Source organism: Zeugodacus cucurbitae, chromosome 5 (genome assembly GCF_028554725.1).
Source record: "Zeugodacus cucurbitae isolate PBARC_wt_2022May chromosome 5, idZeuCucr1.2, whole genome shotgun sequence".
NCBI lineage: Eukaryota > Metazoa > Arthropoda > Insecta > Diptera > Tephritidae > Zeugodacus > Zeugodacus cucurbitae.
The window spans coordinates 63,744,832-63,765,997 of record NC_071670.1 but is presented as its reverse complement, the minus strand read 5'-3'; the positions used below and the strand labels follow the sequence as shown (position 1 = coordinate 63,765,997).

Below are 21,166 nucleotides of genomic sequence, written 5' to 3'. Positions count from 1 at the left end.
AAGGACTTAAGGAATGAAGAAAATGCTGATATGCCAAATGAAGAAGAAGAAGAAGTAGCAAATTATTAGCTATATACGATGTATAGTAGACAGACTTATGTGCTCAGCGCATTTTTCGGCTTGCAAAGTATATAATTTACTGCCAAATTGTACGCTTGGTTGGTTGGTTGCAGAGGGGGTTTTAATGCAAAATAAAATAAACAAATAAAAAATATAATAAAAATAACAAATAAATAAAACAATAAAGTAAAATAATATTAAGATAAATCAAATAGAAATTACGCTCGTAAATTGCTCATGAAATTAACTTTTAGCAATTTGTCGTTAGTTGTCATGTCTGTCTACGATTTAGTAGAAGAAAGCGCGCGACGTTAAGCTACTACACATTGATTTGCGCCTCAATTGCAACGCTTGCCATTGTAAACATTTTCAATTTAAAATAAAATTAGTATCATAAATTTTCAAAGTTCATAAATTTCGTAATTTCAACACTGCAACAAATTCTAGTACAATAACAGCTAGTGCATAATTTAGCTACATGTTCAAATACATACATACAAGGGCATAATTTTGTAAGAGCATATATATGTGTTCACTTGTGTGATTATATAATAATTATTAGATTTTTTAGCAACAAAGCCTTTTTTGTTTGTTCATACACTTCACATGCGATTTATGGGCGTCAATTTGATTTATGACACTTTCATAGCTTCTATGTAAATATAATAAATTTGTATTTGTACTATGTGCGAGTGGTAGTCGCTGTAGGTTGTAATACAAAGTAATATACTATTCATAATTTCATTAGATTGTGAATTGATTGATTCATTGGTGGAAAAAAAAAACAGAAAAAATAAGAACATAAAACATTCTGGTCATTAATTCTAAGGAACAAGTGTGAATTGTTTGGAGATAATTTTGAGTTATTATTTTTTTTTTCATAAATACTGTAAAAACCTCATGTGATAAAAATGAGAAAATAATTGGCTAGAAATTTACAATTTTTTAAAATAAATATTTAATTATATATTTTTAACAATTTCAAAAAATTAAAAATTACTTGTTATTTTTTTAAATACAAAAAATATAATTAAATTATTTCAAATATTTTTTTATATTTTTACTCTCAAATTACTGGAAATACCAAATATAAATTATATAAAATTGTAGCAATTAAAAATATAAAAATTTGAAAATAATATAATAAAATAATAAAAATAATAAAAATAATAAAATAATAAATTACAAAAATATAAAATGATTAAAATTTTTGAAGAGAAAATAATTACTTATAAATATGTTGGATTCTTCAAAATTAATAAATATAAAAAATACAAAAAAAATCTTAAAAATCTAGAAATCTAAAAATACGAATACTCTTTAAAACTGTTAATTTTTACCAATGAATAAATATAGTTTTTATATATACATATAATACATATTTTCTTTCTAAGATGCATAGCAGTCATAGTAATAAAAAATAGGGTTGCCAGCTTGCAATAATTTTTTTGTATCTATAATTCGAAATCGTATTACTTACCAAAGAAGCAAAAGAATCAAATTCAAAATCTATTTTAGGATTCTTTTGTTATTTAGAATCTGAAAAATTTTTAAATATTTTAGACATAAAAAATAAAGATTTTTAAAGTATTTTTAACAAAAAAAAAATAAATTTTTGCAGATACCATGAAATGTCTCAGTGATTTTTAAAACTCGAATTAAAACATTTTTTATTAATTTTTTCTTTCATTTTTTAATAATATATGGTTGCCAACTATTGAATTGAATTACAGCTTTAATTAATAGAAAAACATTTTTGTAGTTTAAATTTTATCGAAATCAAGTTACAAAGCATATTTCAGACGTTTTATAAATTGATTGAATAAACCGAATTCTCTAAAAATATGTTTAAGGGTTGCCACTTATAATTTTTTAAAATATGCAGAAAACTTGTTGTTGCTATAGAAAGAAAATAATATTTTAACAATATTTATAGTGGAAGTTGCTTTTTTTATGCATAGAATAAAAGAAAAAATTATAAGATTGCCAGCCTTTCAATATTTATAATAAAAAAATATTATTTTTTACTTTGTAAAAAATTAATGTAATAAAATTTGTGGCAGTGAATTTTATGCAAATTGTAAGAAAAAAACCCGATTTTTTGGTTGCAGAGTTGCCACTTTAAATATTTCATAAAAATTAAATAATATTTAATAAAAAAATAAATTTAAATTTTGCTTTCACTGATATTTTTGTTCACTGATAATAAACTTATTTTATAAATATTATTTATTTTTTTCTAGTTTGAATTTTTTAAATATTTTTAACACATTCGACACTTATTTTTTGAATCAAGTTTTTATATTTTTAAAAATTCATATAAAAAAATATATCAAATTTAGTAATATAATATTTTCTTAAATTGCATTAATCTATCAAATTTTGTATATCATGAAAATATATATTTTTTTTTTTTTATTTATTCAATATTCCATAATATTTCATCATCTACACTCTACATCTAAATTATCTCCACACAATCTACAGCAAGCCATAATTCATATTTACACAAATTTATGCAACAAAACTACAAAGCAAAATCAAAATCCTTACTAATATGTATATATTTACATAAGCCTTTGTGTAATCATTCGCAAAAACATTTTCACAACAGCTAACGAAATACCAAATGCAATGCTAAAAATACTAGCTAACTACTTGCCCCAATTTTCACACGAACCAAATTGAGCAGAAAGCTATAAAAATCCAAATTTATCATTTACAGAAAAGTAAATATTTAGAAAACCAATAAAATTCGTTGACATTGAACGTGAACTCGCATTTGCTTGTTTGCCTGATTTACCTACATACATATTTATTCACACTAAAAATTTGTTGTTTTTTGTTCGCAATAATTTTTTCGCCCATTTCTTCTACTTTAAACAATAAAATCATTTGTGAAATTCTTCCAAAATAAATTAAAATTACGAGTGTAAACACACGCTAGCCCAGGCTAGCTAGCCTAGCTAACACAAGCGCACGAAATGAAAACAAAACGCGGCAGCGTGTAAACAACACAAATAAATGAGCGGCCCCCCAAATGAGTAAGAAACACGCCGAGCACAGAGCGCGAGGTGCGCGACTGGTCCAAGGCCAGAGGATGTAGTCAATGTACTCATGCTCATACTCATATTCATATTCATAGGTACGAAATGCAAAAGTCTAGCGAACAGACACGGTAACAATAATAACAACAACAGCAATAATAAATACAACAATATTAATAACATATGCGCATATGTTGTTGTAATTGTAACGGTATATGTGTATACGCGAGGGAAAATAGCGCGCCATGCATTTCAACAAACTCAGAAATGTAAATAAATTTATTTTCTTAGCTTGTTGTTGTTGTTATGAAATTACAACAACCCGCTCATCTATACTCATATGTATAGAAAGAATGCTTTAATGAGCAATAAAACTGCGAACAAATAGTGCACATTTCAAAAGGCAACACTGCCGCGGCGCTGTTTGGGGACTAACGGTTCTGTTCGTAAATTAAGCAAACAAATAAACAGAAAATTTCTGTTTTCACTGACAGGTGAAATTGTAGGCACAAAATATGTGCGCGAATGGCTAATGTCGAGCGCTGCTGACGTTGTACCGGCGGACAATCACCAAGCACACAGCGACTTAATAATTCAAGCAATAAGCAATTATAACAGCATGCAAACTATTTGTAAATAAAACTGAATGAACGCCCACTACATAAGCAACGGTGATTATGACATACAAAGCCACACACACACACAGGCCCACACTCAAAAACACAGAGAACGTAGCAATGCTGACTAAGTTGCGCCGCCACTCTTCTTCCTTTCCCACCTCATTCTAGCGAACGGCGCATTTCACCGCTGTCATTTGTCCGAGTTGATTTGGTCAATTACCGAGCGCTGAGTAGCGAGCAGCGCGCTTGATTGAATGGCCAGCAATGCAGATTTTCAGTTTTTCATTTTCATTTCGGTTCTCATTGAAAACTGTTCGCTAGTGTGACGGGCGCGCATAAATATTAATAAAAAAAATAAAGAGTTTCAAGTGCATAGAATTCCGGTGGGACTACAGTTGTTCGTTGTTCGTTATCGTTAATCAGCCGCAGGCACAGTACAGTACAGGCGGCGCTGCCAGCGAACGCGGTTACGTATACGCCGTGGTGCACCATGCAATAGTGTGTGGGAAAATGTAGGCAACTTACATAATTACAATTATTTCGCTTGTGTTAGTGTATTTGTGTGTGTGTAGTTGCAGTGAATTGAATGAAATTGAATGCGTCCTCTGCCAATTAAACGTTTTAACGCTTGAGTGCGTCGCTCATACGCCCCGTCGGATGTCTATCGGTGTGATTAGATTTTGCGCTGTGATGTGTGGATTTTTTAGAATTTTTTTTTTGTAATTTTTTTATATTTCGTTTTCTAATTTTTTTTAATTCTTTTTCTAATATTCTTTTTCAAATTTTTTTTATTTGTTTTCTAATTTTTTTTCCTTTCGTGTCTACAAATTCATGTGTGTATGCAATCACTGTAGCCCCTTGTTGTGTGTGATCTAACAAAATGATCACTGTTAATTGAGTGTGACTGGAGCGTATTGTATTAGTCTACACATATGCACATAAAAAGAGATAAATCTGTATACAAATGGCAATGCACATGATTTAATAAGCAATCACACGTTGACTCGTAAAAGCATGAATGAATGGTTTCATTGTTGACTTGAGTGTTTGTTTGTGGAAATGCGGAAATGTGCGCTAATAAAAAACGCAGCACTTAATGGCATTAGCGTAACTGTCTGCTCTGATTTGAATTTCATTAATTTGTGCAAAATTTATTATTGCGCAATGTGGAGAAATTCCGGATTTTTCGCGATTATTTGAAATTTTTTGGAAATTTAAGGCTTTATTGTCTAAAAACGGTTACATGTTATTCAAAATATTGGCCGTCGCTAGCTACTACTTTTGACCATCTTTCTGACAGCATGACGAAAGAACTCCTCATCTTTCGAGTCGATCCAAGTATCAATCCAATTTTTGACTTTTTCATACGAACTGAAGTGCTCGTTAGTTAGACCGTGTGCCATGGATTGGAACAAGTGGTAGTCAGATGGAGCAACGTCTTGAAAATACGGCGGGTGGGGTAAGATCTCCCATTTCAGCGTCTCCAAATATTTTTTGACCACCTTTGAGACATGAGGCCAAGCATTGTCATGCTGGAGAATAACTTTATCGTGTCTTTCCTCGTACTGTGGCCGTTTTTCTTTTAGTGCTCGGCTCAAACGCTTTAATTGCGTTCGTTATCGATCTCCTGTGATGGTTTCACTTGGCTTTGTATGTGATTGGCGTTGCAACCGTTTAGCCGGTTATAGCCGAATCGACGATAGTGCGCCACCTGTCTCTCTCCTTCGCAGTTCGGCGCCAGTTGGAGATCCCAAGTGTAACCAGGTCGCTCTCCACCTGGTCCCTCCAACGGAGTGGAGGCCTTCCCCTTCCTCGGCTTCCTCCGGCGGGTACTGCATCGAACACTTTCAGGGCTGGAGTGTTTTCGTCCATTCGGACAACATGACCTAGCCAGCGTAGCCGCTGTCTTTTTATTCGCTGAACTATGTCAATGTCGTCGTATAACTCGTACAGCTCATCGTTCCATCGTCTGCGGTATTCGCCGTTGCCAATGTTCTGAGGACCATAAATCTTGCGCAAAATTTTCCTCTCGAAAACTCCTAGTGTCGTCTCATCTGATGTTGACATCGTCCAAGCTTCTGCACCGTAAAGCAGGACGGGAATGATAAGCGACTTGTAGAGCTTGATTTTGGTTCGTCGAGAGAGGACTTTACTGTTCAATTGCCTACTCAGTCCAAAGTAGCACCTGTTGGCAAGAGTTATTCTGCGCTGGATTTCGAGGCTGACATTGTTCGTGTTGTTGATGCTGGTTCCCAGGTATACGAAATTATCTACGACCTCGAAGTTATGACTGTCAACAGTGACGTGGGAGCCAAGACGCGAATGCGCCGACTGTTTGTTTGATGACAGGAGATATTTCGTCTTGTCCTCATTCACCTCCAGACCCATTCGCTTCGCCTCCTTATCCATGCGGGAAAAAGCAGAACAAACGGCGCCGTTGTTGCTTCCGATGATATCAATATCATCGGCGTACGCCAGGAGCTGTACACTCTTGTAGAAGATTGTACCTTCTCGGTTTAGCTCTGCAGCTCTTATAATTTTTTCCAGCATCAGGTTAAAGAAGTCGCACGATAGTGAGTCACCTTGTCTGAAACCTCGTTTGGTATCGAACGGCTCGGAGAGGTCCTTCCCAATCATGACGGAGCTTTTGGTGTTGCTCAACGTCAATTTACACAGCCGTATTAGTTTTGCGGGGATACCAAATTCAGACATCGCGGCGTAAAGGCAGCTCCTTTTCGTGCTGTCGAAAGCAGCTTTAAAATCGACAAAAAGGTGGTGTGTGTCGATCCTCTTTTCTCGGGTCTTTTCCAAGATTTGGCGCATGGTGAATATCTGGTCAGTTGTCGATTTTCCAGGTCTAAAGCCACACTGATAAGGTCCAATCAGTTTGTTGACGGTGGGCTTTAGTCTTTCACACAATACGCTCGATAGAACCTTGTATGCGATATTTAGGAGGCTGATCCCACGGTAATTGGCGCAGATTGTGGGATCTCCCTTTTTATGGATTGGGCAGAGCACACTAAGATTCCAATCGTCAGGCATGCTTTCTTCCGACCATATTCTGCAAAGAAGCTGATGCATGCACCTTATCAGTTCTTCGCCGCCGTATTTGAATAGTTCTGCCGGTAATCTATCGGCCCCCGCTGCTTTGTTGTTCTTCAATCGGGTAATTGCTATTCGAATTTCTTCATGGTCGGGTAATGGAACATCTGTTCCATCGTCATCGATTGGGGGATCGGGTTCGCCATCTCCTGGTGTTGTACTCTCACTGCCATTCAGCAGGTCGGAGAAGTGTTCCCTCCATAATCCCAGTATGCCCTGGACATCGGTTACCAGATTACCACCTTGGTCTCTACATGAGGATGCTCCGGTCTCTTGGCTTTAGCAGCTCATAATATATCAGCCCCAGCTGGTCCCACCAAATGCAGAGCATGACCTTGGCCTTCATAATCACCATTCTTAAAACGTTGAAACCATTCGCGACATGTTCTTTCACTTAGGACAGCCTCACAGTACGTATCCGTAAGCATTCGATGAGCCTCAGCCGCACTTTTCTTGGAATTAGAAAAGAAAAGCAAAATTTCCCGCAGATGTCGAGAATTCGGCTCAAAAAGTGACATTTTCAGTTGAGAATAAGTTTGGGATGCAAAAAGATCTCTACAAATATTTTGTTGGGTTAATGTTGACACAAATGTCCAAGATCGATATTAAACGATTTAATCGACCAGTGCTCGACCCTAGAGACATCTTTCGGAAAACTGTGGAAGCAAAGTTATTGAATAAAATATAAAACAAATCTCTTCTCTTCTTTAAATACTTAAAAATTAATCTATGGTAAAAGAAAGAAATGTTGGTGTATTGTTCATTTAATATATATATAAATCAAATAAACATTTTTTATTAATTCTTTTAACTTTTTAATTACTTTCTCAAACTTAAAAAAAATGTATTATTCCCAAAATAAATTGCTTTGTGCTAATCGATTTTAAACTCGAAACTCATTTTATGGCAGGTCAACAAATTGAACTAATTAAAATGTATATGTATGCAAAAAAAAAATAAAATTAAAGCAAATGCATTAAATATAGAAAGTTGTATGACAATAATTTCAAAATTAGCGATTTCGAAGAAGCGCTCCACATTTGAATCATTAACCACATTATTTTCTTGTTTTATTGGTTTTTTACTTGATTCTATTAACAAAATTCTTAAAAAGTTCAAAATACACATTATAATAACAAAAAGTAATATAAAAAAACAACAATGAAATAATATAAATTGTCATTTGTTTACAAGTTAAACACAAGCAATTCTTCTTTCGCACGCAAATATTTGCATATGTATGTTCATGTGTGTGTTTATATTCAGTGTGACTTCATTGCAATTGAAAGACATTGACACGGGCGAACAAGTTTTTTAAGTAAAGTTCAAGTTGCCTTTTGAAACGCAATTAAGTGACATTTTAGATAAAAAAATGTTTGTTGTTGTTGCTTATTCATTTTTTTTTTTTAAATATTTTTTATGTGCAATTTATTCTGGTATATCAACTATGTCAAGTGTATGTGCTTGTGATTTTTTAATTAAAACACATTCAGGGTTAAGGTACGCAGTGCTTCGAAAATATTTGCATAGGCAGGAATTATTGAGGTGATAGGGTTGATAGCTTGCAAGCAATTATTTGTGAATATAATAAAAAAACGCATTAAAAGAATCGAATATAAAGAATGAATAAAAGAAAAAATATTTTTGAATAATAATAATTTTTTTATTAAATATTTTTGTTGTAATAGTTTAGTAAATCATTTTTTTAATAATTTAGCAAAAAATAAATTTTTAATTATTTTTTTATAATTTGTCACGTCAGCTATTTTTCGAACGCGTAGTAGAATATATTTTTTATATTTTTTTTTGTATAGGGTTGCCAACTGTTAAATAATTTATAATTTAATTAATTGAAAAAAATTTCAATCTAGGCTATATTGTATAGAAATCATGCTACAAAGCTTATTTTTAAAGTTTAAGAAATTAATCAACCAAATTCTCTAAAAAATTTTAAGGGTTGCCACTTAAAATTTTTAGAATATGCAAAAAACTGAGACAGTTGATTGTTTCATACAAATAAACGATTATTGTAGCAATATTCATAGCTAGAATTATATTTTTGGTCAAAAGAAACACGTTTTCTTAATATTGTTGCCACCTATTTAATATATACAATTTAAAAGTATTATTTTTTTATAATTTAAAACGTATTAAAAATTAAATGCAGTCAAATATATGCATATTCAAGGCGTTTAAGTTCGAAATAAATCAATTTTTTGTTACAGTGTTGCCACCTTTAATTATGCACATTAATAAAAACGACAAATATGGGTATCAAATTAAAGCTAATTGCCACGATAGTGTTACAAATTAATTATTAAATTAGCGCAATTACAGTTTTTCACTACACAAGTAGTTAGTTTGTTTGTTAGCTACAAGTATTTACAACAAATATGTATGCACAAAGTAGCGCTTTTTAGCTGTCAACTAATGACAACAACAAAAGGGAATGCCGCAAAAATCACCGCAAACTGAACAACCGCAAGTGCAAATATGTTAAATACATACATGAGTACATACATACCTTATAGGTACTTAACAAAGCAGTGCAACTATTTTCAATGTCAAGCCAACAAAGTGTCAGCAATAATAAGTACAATGTGACAATGTTAAAATAACTGAATGTCAAAAAAAAACTGCAACCAAAAAGCAAATAAAATGAAGCAGAAATGAACTGTGAGAAAAAGAAAAATCAACAACAACAAAAATAAAGTTCGTAAAAAACAACGCCAAATTAGCGCGCGGAATGCATTGTAATTGTCAATTTCTGCTGAGTGGATATTTAATGCAATTAGAAAATTGTTATTGTCAACTCTTTGCACCGCACCTCTTATTTTCTTCTATTTACAACAACAAAGCACAATAACAACATCGTGTGCTTGGCTGTCGTTCGCGCCCAAGTAGTATGCGCATTGCTGCTAAACAAATGTCACGTGACATTTGCTGATGACTGCATGCTGACACACATACATACATACGTACATACAGATATATAGAAATTTTGTTCTTTTAATTCCTTTCCTCTAAACACTTGTACTTAATGCCAATGCGGCTTCCTTGTCGAATACTATAACGAACCAACAGCAAGTGTTTGCTTTTGTTGTTTTGGTTATAGCTGTTTCCTTTTACCAACGCTTCTGTGTGGCTGTGACCCAAAGTATGTGAAGACTATGCGGACGACTCACATGGCATGCCATGTTCTCGTTACGTCAAGTGCCAAGTTTTATTTCTAAATGCGCTGACATACTGGCATTTATTCAAAAAGCGAGCTGAAACAATAACAACAAAAAGCGTAAAAATAGCAAAGGAATTACCAAATCGAACAAACAGTGAGTGGCACAAAAGGAAGGAGTTAGCTTAGACACATACAAATGCTGAAGCGAAAATGGCACAGATATCGATTGAAATGCAAATATTTGAAAAGATACAATCAACGCTGTCTAGTTAAATAGAATTAAACGCTTCATTTCCCTGTACAAGTATGCACTAAAAATATAGAGGGAATTACATATGCTTTGTACAAATATATAGTATGTATGATATAGGTACGTACTCAGTAAAATTGTAGCTTTCCCAAGGTATTTTGTGCTACTAATAAACTTCGAAAAAGTTGCAAATTGTAATTTTATTACACAAAGAGCTATTGGTCAACCATAGTCAAATTAGCAAAAATAAAGTTTTTCGAACTCTAATTTCGATTTTCGATTTCGAAAATTTTCGAAATTGATAAAAAAAATTTAAAAATATAAACAGTTTTTAATTAAATAAATACACATAGCTATTCAATACTTAAATAAATTTTAAATGTTCGAAAATATTCGAAGTTTATTTCGAAATTTTTTGAAAAGTTACTAACTAAATAAATTTGTTTATGTAAAGTAATCTGAAAATATTCGAACTATGCCGAATTTCGAATGTTCGAAAAGTAGCATAAGCAAGGCATACATAAAAAGGGTTTAAAAAATGTATTTTGTAACGATTTTAATTATAGAAAAAAAGTAACGTAGAGCTTTTGAAACCATTACGAAACGTGACAGCAATCAAGTTGCGACAAATTCGAACATATTTAACAATTTTTTATATAAATAAATATATAATATACATACATATGTAATACATAATATTGTGCGCCAAATTTCATTTCGCTTTAAAATGGCTATGACCTAACAACCTGACAATGATTTTCATTACTACGAGTGCCAAATTTTATTTCAATGCGAGTTGACCCAAGTCACTTGCACAGCTAATGTTGGCAGCTCTTATGACATGCTAGTTTTCTATTATACTACAGTGTGTAATACTCGTTTAAGCGCCAATTTTACAAAATGCTACTCTGATATGCTGGCATTTACTCAAAAATTAACAAGAAAGAAGAAGAAACAGTTTTTTTGTAAAAGTTTAAGAGTTAAACCAAAACAATATTGGAATTGAAAATCTTTCGAAGTAGTAACTATGCATGGTATTCGACCGATTCTTTAAAAGAAATAGAAATAAAATTGATTTTGAAGTATCATTTTCTATTTTCGAAATATGATTTTCGAATTTTCGAAATAAAAATTTCGAATTTCTATTCATATTAAAATAGCAGTCAACAAAGCATTCGCATCGCATTGTGTTATACCAGTTGTTTATACGTTGAAATTAATACATCTAAATACTAGAGAGGATGCTTTATAAATCTTCATTTAAATTATACCAGTTGTTTGTGCTTCTTCTTCGAATTAGCTTAATAGTATTTACATATTTCAGTCAAAAATATGCAAACTTCAGCGGTGATTTATTCAATAACATTTCCACTAAAATGAAATAACGTCAATTTTTCTTTATGAAAATGAAAATTATGCCAAGGGATCTTTTAACAATCCTATCTACTTATACATATTTCTATTTCCATTTCAAAAGCGCTGATATCTTCAAACTTTAATCAAACACAAAATTCCCGTAAGTCAAATTATGCAAATTATTAAATTTTTTTATATTTTTCAACCACAAAACTCAACGGAAATTTATCATTTCTTGGGTCATAAACTGCTTGCCACAGCAATGCAGCCAATTTTGTCAAAAACCCATTTGGCGAATTTCAGGATTTACGCCAAACTTTTATATGTTGTGCGCCGGCTGAATAATCCCCGTTCGCTCGTTTTAATGAAATTAAGGCTTTGGATAAGCAAAGTTACCAAGAAATAAATGACACATATGCTTAGGCATAATCATACTCAAAGTACATAATACACATGTAGGCCAACATACAGACATACACAGCTATATGTATGTATATACATACGACCGCACATTTAAGTACACCAAAGAGCTCCAAACCAGCCATAGACATTGTGGTGACAGCTTTCGAGGGTTAAACGCTTCACCCCACCCCTTTCACCCACATCCATTTCGTGCTGACAATTTTCTTTCCATGCCATTGAATCGATTTGGCGTCGAAAAAAATGTAGTAGTATTTACTTTAAATAAAATCAAGTCAACAATAAAGCGAGTTAAGAACGAGGCAGCAGAGAAATATGTATGTATGTAAAACAACAACGATAACAATAAGGATACACGCAATGACTGAAGTCAAAGTGTGTCTGTTCACATGACTACCAATCCTTGTTAAAATATTACATTACAACAATACTTATGTATGTTCATAAACAACAACAACAACACATGTAGAACAACAACAGCACACACACACATGCCGATATAGACAAGTGTGTACATAAATTCTTACTCAGACAGCTTGTAATCATTTATTCGCAACATATCTGCTACAGCAGATCTAAATGGAGCAAGGCACAGTGCCATACAAACAACAACAACGAAAGCATTTACATACCAATATATAATATTATATATATTGTACATTGTGTCAATTTATGTATGCGCTTGACTGAAATATATAGTATTATAGAATTTTTTAAGCCTTACGATATTTTACAAATTCTCTTTATGTCATTGTCTCATTGGTGTGAGAAATGAAATGTGATATGTGACAACACACACACGCACACGGACAAATGAAATTAACAGCCAAGTATTTGATTACATTTTACAAGGATTTGTTGTTGTTGTAGTTCTAAAGCACTTTAGCAAGGCATACGAGGTAACGAAAGTGAAATCATAGCAAATATATTGAGAAATTAAGTGGTTGACATAACTTTTAGGGCAAAGCATTTGTGGTAATGCGGTTGAAGTAGAGAGAAAATCGAATTTGCAAAAGTCATAGAGAACAAAACGAGCGAGTGAATTGCTTATTGCATAACTTTCTGTGTAAGCACTAATACTGAATGGCATTGAGGGCTCTTGCTAGACAAATAACTTTTACATTGTGATTTAATTTCAAATTACAAAGCCTTAGAAATTGATTTAAAAATAGCAAAATATGTGTGACAAAAAATTAGATTGCTAATTCGAAGTCAATAAAACGAGTTTTTTTGGAATTAAGTTCTAATGTCATTTTCAAAAAATCATCAATCACAATATAAACAGCAAATATGAATAATTACACAGCTATTAATTATTGTAAGACCTTAGAGAAAATTTAATAGAATTTTATTTCGAAAATAATTTACTAAAAAGTTTTAATTTCGAAATAATTCGAAAATAAATAAAGTCGAAACAAATTTTAATTTCGAAATAATTCGAAAATGAATAAAGTCGAAATAAATTTTAATTTCGAAATAATTCGAAAATAAATAAAGTCGAAACAAATTTTAATTTCGAAATAATTCGAAAATGAATAAAGTCGAAAAAATTTAACACCGAAATTAATTTGAGAAAAATTTTAACGTATTTTTTTAATTTTTTTTATTAATTTTTAATTCGAAAATAAATTTTGAAACAAATTGTAGTTTGAAAAAATTCAAAAATTAATTTCGAAAACATTTTTAACTATAGAACGAATATAATATACGAATATAATTTTGGGAAATTTCGAAAACGAATTTCGAAATGTTTCGAAGTCCGAAAAAATAAAAAAAATAATTGTTTATAGTACTTTTAAAAGCTGTTATTTTGACTTAAAATTAAAAATTCACATGACCACCCTGTTTTATCATTTCCATTATTTTTTTTGTATTTTGTGTCTCAAACACCGCACTGACTCATTTTATGACAAATGCGTTGTCACTTAAAACCCCAAAAAAAAAACATATTAAAATGTAGGTAATTATAGATTAAACAAATTGCACGACAATCAAAGTACTTAAACTCTCCGAAATAAAGGCAAAGGGAAAAAACTGCGACTAAGGTTACAAAAGCGCAATTATTTATTAATTCAACGTTTTTTTGTTATTTTTGCTGGCGAGAATTGAGTCAAGAGCATGACGAACATAAATAAAAATCATAACAATAAATAAAAACCGAAAATTTACACCTTCGAAAAGCGGCTGACACTGCACTATGAGGAATTTGCAAAGTAAATTCGAAAAACAACAACAATCGTGAAATTTGTTGTTGCGTGGTAGCGTGGTGCCGCTGCAGCGAACAATCAAAGCAATGCGACGAAAAGATTTACGACAGCTGCTTAGCATGCTGTCACGGGCATTCAAGTTAACTAAAACATACAGCAGCAACAACAATAAAAACAAAAACAACTGTATTAAAGATGTGGCAGTGTTTTTTATGCTGACCTTAATGCGGCGGAAATGTTCAATGAGCGCGGCATTTTTTTATTTAAATAATTTAGTTTACGAAAAAAGTTAAAAAAGCTTTGCAACTTTTTTTTTAACTTCTAAAAATTATTAAATACATTTTAATAATATGTAAAATTGTTGTTAATAATATGATGTTAACTTCGAAATAATTCGAAAATAAAGTTCGAAAACATTTTTTACTTCACAATAATTCGAATGTAATTTTAGGCAACTTTTGGGAATGTTCGAAATAATTCGAAAATAAATATCGAAAAATTTCGAAGTTCGAAATATTTAAAGAACTTCATATTAGTGAAGTAATAAATGTATAAAGCATTCTTAGAAGTTGTTATCTATTATTCAATAATTGCAATAGCTTTCGAATACGAAAAGTGCAAGCTCTGTGCTAATGAAAGCGCTCAAAATTTTGTTTTCTGTAATATTAATTTTTACAACATAAATTAATGTTTTATTTATTTTGTTTTTTACAGATAGTCGAGGTAATTAAATAAACTGAAGAAAGAACAGCTCAGATATACACAAACAACGACAAAACCCCCGAAGTACTTCGATGAGTAACACAGCAATAAAAAATTAACCAAAATTTGAAATCCCATCATAAATAAGTAACTACAACAACCAAAAGTATACAACAGCAACAAACATACAACGTAGTCAAAGAATTCTCAACAAGTCAATAAGTAAACTAAAGAAAGCAAGCTTAGTACATACTGCAACAACTATATTTTAACCAACAACACTAAGAATGCGCTTCAAACTTTAAAACCCCCCAGACGACAACCACAAACGTAAACATACACACATACATTGAACCGCAGATAAAAGTCATTTCGGCATACGAAATTACAAAAATTTATAAGAAATTACCAAAAACAAAAGCAACTAACAGCAGCAGCAGCAACAACAGCAATTAAATAGTTTGAAAAACGTGCGGCCGCAAAACGCGAGCGATTAAATTTGCATTAACCGCGTACAACAACAACAACAAGCATACATAACAAATTTAAAATATACAAATAGCAACAACTTACAGACAAAAGCAACAGCAAAGGCAAAGGCAAAGGACCAGCTAAATAATTAAAATAAACCTGCGACCCATAGCAACAACAAGAACAACAACAACAAGCAGCAGTGGCAACAGCAACACGTTCGTTATAATTAAATTATCACGACGCGACAGTATTCAACACAACAAAGGCAACAACAAATCAATATATTAACATTGCTATAAAAACCCCGGCAACAACAATAACAAGCTGTGCAATTTTAAAACGTTGACAGCGCCATCTACCTACAGACAACCAATTAAAAAAGCAAAAAAAAACATAATAAAATAAAGTGCGTCTGCACCAGCAACAATTGCGTTTAAGCCAGACATACATACAAACAAACATAAAATAAATCAAAAGCAGTCGCGCCAATAATAACAACAACAATAAGCAGTACAACAACAGCAACAAAATGCATATAGAAATTCAGGTGGCATTAAATTTCGTGATTTCGTATCTTTATAATAAACTGCCAAGGCGACGCGTGAACATTTTTGGTGAAGAGTTGGAGAAGGCGTTGAAGGATAAGTTCCAAGGTCACTGGTATCCGGAGAAACCCTTCAAGGTGAGTAGTTAAATACTTCCATCACGGATGAAGTTGTCAAGTAATTGTAAAGACATTCTTGAAAGCTCATTTAGAAAAGTCGCATAATAGAGACCTCTATCGATTCTAATATCAATTACTTTTTATCATGTCTACCCGAGAACATTAAAAATAGAGTTTTTAATTCTTTGGAGTGGTTTGATAGGAGACATTTTGAAGAATATATCGTTTTGTCTTTTATGGCGTTATTCATAGCAATCTTAGCTCTAAGGCGCCTAATCTGCGACCAGAATCCTCAGTAGACTATTAAAAACTTCCGATAATACTAATGCTATGCAAAAGATTTTCATAAATTCGATTATCCAATCTGAGATGGTTTATAACCTGCAGGCCTCCTACATATTGTGATATAAAATGTCATTTAAAGGACCTTTGACCTTTTCTCATAATAATTTAAAAAAATAATGTTAAAGGCGTCACTTATTTTGATTATAATTTCCATATAATTGACTTAAGTGGAGATTTGCGTCATGACATCTAGAGCAAGTCAATATTTACTCTGATCTTATCGCACTCTGATATTTACATCCAAAGAATACAGAGAGACATTTTCTGTGGGGTTATCTAACAACTCAATACACTGAACCTCAAATGCTGAAAAACTCAAGCAAACATAAAAATTGCTTCGAGCTTGAGATCTCCTAGTTTTTAGACATAGGGAAGGACTACCAATTATTTGTTCCAAAAAGGGTTTATAAACAGGGAATGTAGTGTCCCCTCCAACTAACCTAACCTAATTCACCTTACTTTCTCTATATTTTAGGGTTCGGCATTCCGTTGCTTAAAGACTGGCGATCCGATCGATTCGGTTTTGGAGCGTGCTGCGCGCGAGAGCGGTGTACCTATTGCTGATATTTTAGAAAATTTGCCAGCTGAGCTCTCAGTTTGGGTGGATCCTGGTGAGGTCTCATACCGCGTTGGCGAAAAGGGTGCTGTGAAGGTAAGTTCAACTTTTGGAAATTCCAAAATTGAAAGCTTAACTAATAACCGCTTACCATACACACAGATTCTCTACTCGGAAAATAGCGACAATCATGAAGACAACACATCGGCCGATCGTGAGGTCAATAAGACCTTCAATCCCGAAGCGCAATGCTTTCGTCCCATCGATGCCGTCAACACGAGCATGAACAACTTGAGTTTGAGCCCAAAGACTTCACCGCATGCTGGCTCATCGCCACATTCGGCCTCCTCCAATTCGCCCACCTACAAAGGTAGTCCCAATCCGGCCGCCGCTGCCAATGGTTCGTTCATGCAGCGCACGCAGGCGCCACTAACATTCACAACAGCCACCTTTGCTCAGACGAAATTCGGTAGTACCAAATTGAAAACCAGTTCCAAGCGTACCAATAGGTAACTTTTCATCAGCATTTACATTCTATAGTTCAATTGTTTAATGTTTTTATTTACTATTCGTTCTTCAGCAGCAGTTCGTACCGCATGTCGCCCACTGAGTTCTCCAACTACATCAAACAACGTGCCATGCAACAACAGCAACAGCAACTCCATCACGGCGGTCATGGTGGCCCGAATTTGGCGCAACCACCGAATCACTTCGGGCCCATCGGACCCGTCTCGCCAGCACGTTCACTCTCACCGAATCCCCTCTCGCTGGGCTTGGGCCAGAATGGCGCCACCGTCGATCCGTTCTACTTCCCCAACATGGCCTCCATGGGCATGTATCCACAATTCAATGGACATCGAAATGTCTTCGACACGCATTTCCACGCTGCCGAGAATAGCGCACTCTACGGTGGCGGCGCTGCCAATCCGGCCAACGGGACACATGGCAAATTCAATAACTACCTAGATCCACATGGCTTCTATGGATTGGGTGGCAATCAGCATTTGCAGCAAGCTGCTGCGGTGGCTGCTGCTCATCAGCAACAACAATCGCAAATGGCACCACCACCCGGTGTGGTGGGCGCACCGCTATCAGCACAGCAGCAACTGCTCAATGGCAACAGCAAGCTGGTGGTTGAGAAGAACGGCGCTGACAACAACAGCAACGGCAATAACAACAGCAATAACGGTATAACCGTCACCGTGTCGTCGAATGGCAGCAGCGAAACAACAAACACAGCAGTCAATAGCAGCACTGCCAATGCAACAACACCAACAGCCGTTAGTCCGTCACCATTGGCTGCCGCTGCAGCTGCTGCCGTTGCAGCTAGCGCCGCTGCCGCCGCCGCGGCCAATAGCAGCAATCAGCAGCAACAACAACAACAACAAGACTCAAACAACTCGAAACTGATGGATGGTCTCAACTCGTTCTATTCCAATGCCGCCGGCCCCTACCAACAACTGCTGGTGGCCAACTAAGGTGTTTGTAATATACATCTGTGTATATAATATATATTCTATGGATTTTTTCGTATTTTTTTACCGTTTGTTAGTGAGCAGAAATGTGTGCGGCATGCACAGCAGCTGCGTGTAGGCAAGAATAGAATATTTTTTTAAAAGCTTATTTTTTTAGTAACACAAAAACAAAAACAAAAACAAGAAAATTATTATAAATTAATATATATATGTAGTATATGTATGTATTACAAAAACAAACATAGCTAATGCGAAAAAAAGCAACAAAACAAATAAGGAGAGAGTTAGCTGTTAGCAAGAAGACAGTGCAAAGCGTAAACTTTTTTAAAAGAAATATTATAGTAAAGTTTATATAAATAGTGAAATTCTGCTAGTGTAACTGTAATTATATTACAACAAAATTAATGCAAATTACAAAAACAAAAAACACATACATACAAACAAACAAAGAAGCAAAAATACATATAAAGCAATGTTAGCAAGCGAGCGTTGCAAGAAAATATTGCAAGATAACTACAACAACAAAAACAAAAATTTGCAAAAATTATAAAATGCAAATACAAACATATAGAAACTGCAGCGTGTAGCTATGAAGGCATGAAGTTTTGTAATTATGTATGAAGAGCAGGAGGGTGACTGAAGTGCTGCATTGTTTTTATAAATAATTTAGATATTTATAAATACAAAAAAATCCAAACAAACAACAACAAAGAAATCTAATTTAAAACCCAACACTATCAGCATATAGTATACAAAATTTCTCAAGTCGTTTTTTATTAACTAGTTGTAAACGGTGCGGAAGCGGAAACGGAAGCCGAGTAGCAGGCGCCCATGCTAGCAGCTGGTAAATACATACATATAATAAATGATAACGGATATATAGTTAAAAAAGTCTTATTATTGATAAGTTTTAAAATTAGTCAAAAAAAAACCAAATGAAAGTGAAAATCGTTTTGCTGTTTTTTATACCCACACATTTTTCTAATATTCAAATGTTGTATATGTATTACATAAGTGAGAATTTGAAAAAAAAAATATTAAATTAAATAAAAAAACTATGAGAATGTTAAATGTTTTATAATGCTATATATTTAATGTATAACTCTACTTATTCTTATTATAATTATATTATATTATTATTACGATTATTAACAATATTATTGCTATTATTGTAACAGAAAAACAAAAAAAAAATCAAGCAAAATGCAAGCAAATCTAGTGAAAACAACTGTTATTTAAGCTAAACCCGTCAACTATTGTAGAACTTTAGTGAAAACTTAACAAAAACTTAAGTGCTTAAGTAAAAACTTAGGTGCTTAAGCAAAAAACTTAAGTGCTTTAGGAAAAACTGAAGTGCTTAAGTAAAAAACTTAAGTGCTTAAGCAAAAACTTAAGTGCTTAAGTAAAAAACTTAGGTGCTTAAGTAAAAAACTTAAGTGCTTAAGCAAAAACTTAAGTGAAAATGCATTGTAAAAGCACGCGCAGCAGTCATACGCAAGCTGCTGGTTGCAAACAAGCTAGTAAAGTAACAGTATACGGAAGGAACAAGCATAAAAGTGAAAAATATGGATGGCGGAGTGACTGTAAGAGAAAATATCATGAAAAAAATAGTGTCCTGGAACAACAAATATTAAACAATTAATACTAAATCAACAACAAACCGCTTGTAGCGCGCCAGCAGCGTTTTTCTCAAGCAAATGTACCTTCAAAACTCCGAACTTGCAAACTTCGGCGTTGCGCATGCGCGTGTGCAACCACACTGTTATCTAATCAATGTGCAATACACACATACATACATATAAAAATTACATAATGTATCTCCAAAAACTACCTATATTATTTGTCAAAATGTTTGTAGATAATTCTTATTTTTTTTTGTAAATTTTAATTTTTATTAATTAGTGCAATTGTTTATTAGTGAAATGTCAATGTTTTGTATAGATTATATTATAAATAATGTTAAAAAAATACATTTCGTATACATATACATATTATATATAAATATATATACTTTTTCATATTTTTCTAATTCAATTAAATTTGTTACTATTATTTTTATTATTATTATAAAAAAAATATTTTAAATATTATTATTACTAAATGTTATTATTATAACACATAACCTACACAAACACACACATAAAAAATATACATAATTATGCTGAAGAAAAAAAAAACAAAACAAAAAACAAATAGCAAATAGGCGCTAAAAGCAAAAACAAAAAACAAAATTATTACAAAATCAAGCAAAAACAAAAACAAGAAAAATTTCAAAAAAAAAGCAATGAGCTGTTTATTTTTTGTACAGCGCTTCGTTTTTTTTCGCTCGTACATTGCAACACACATACATACATACAATAATCGTTTTTATTTTTAACATTAATGATTTTTTTATACTTTTTATACAAAACAAAAACCAATGTTTGTAGTGATTTATAAATTCTGAAACTTTTTTATTGAGAATATAATAAAAACTTTTCCACGTTACATAAAAATTAATGAAAAAAACAGTAAGGACTTTTTCATTTCTATAATTTTCATGTGGCAGAATGTGAGTGTGAAGGTAATTGATTACACGGTGGTTATTGTAGGCGCAAGTCGTGTGAAGCGTTGATAGTTTCTTTGTTATCGATAAATTTATCGAATTTCAAAAACTATTTTTTTTTTTTAGTTTCAAAACTGTTTTCATAAAAATGTATGACCTCTTGCTTTT

The 21,166-nt window shown here is 32.8% G+C and overlaps 1 protein-coding gene across 3 annotated transcripts in view; it reads left to right on the top strand.

The window, feature by feature from the left end:
* The window catches only part of LOC105208825 (protein Tob1), a 41,905-nt gene extending 20,942 nt beyond the window's left edge, over positions 1 to 20,963 (top strand). The window contains exons 1-5 of one of the 3 annotated variants that reach the window (XM_029038105.2): positions 2,531 to 4,239; positions 14,952 to 16,095; positions 16,898 to 17,074; positions 17,141 to 17,487; positions 17,559 to 20,963. In XM_029038105.2, the coding sequence (XP_028893938.2) occupies positions 15,943 to 16,095; positions 16,898 to 17,074; positions 17,141 to 17,487; positions 17,559 to 18,456 (1,575 nt within the window). In that variant the 5' untranslated portion in view covers positions 2,531 to 4,239; positions 14,952 to 15,942 and the 3' untranslated portion in view covers positions 18,457 to 20,963. Of the gene's footprint in view, positions 1 to 2,530; positions 4,240 to 14,951; positions 16,096 to 16,897; positions 17,075 to 17,140; positions 17,488 to 17,558 lie in introns of those variants that run through there. The other 2 variants (XM_011178880.3, XM_011178879.3) reach the window with 2 other exon arrangements.
* The last annotated feature ends 203 nt before the right edge of the window (positions 20,964 to 21,166 follow it).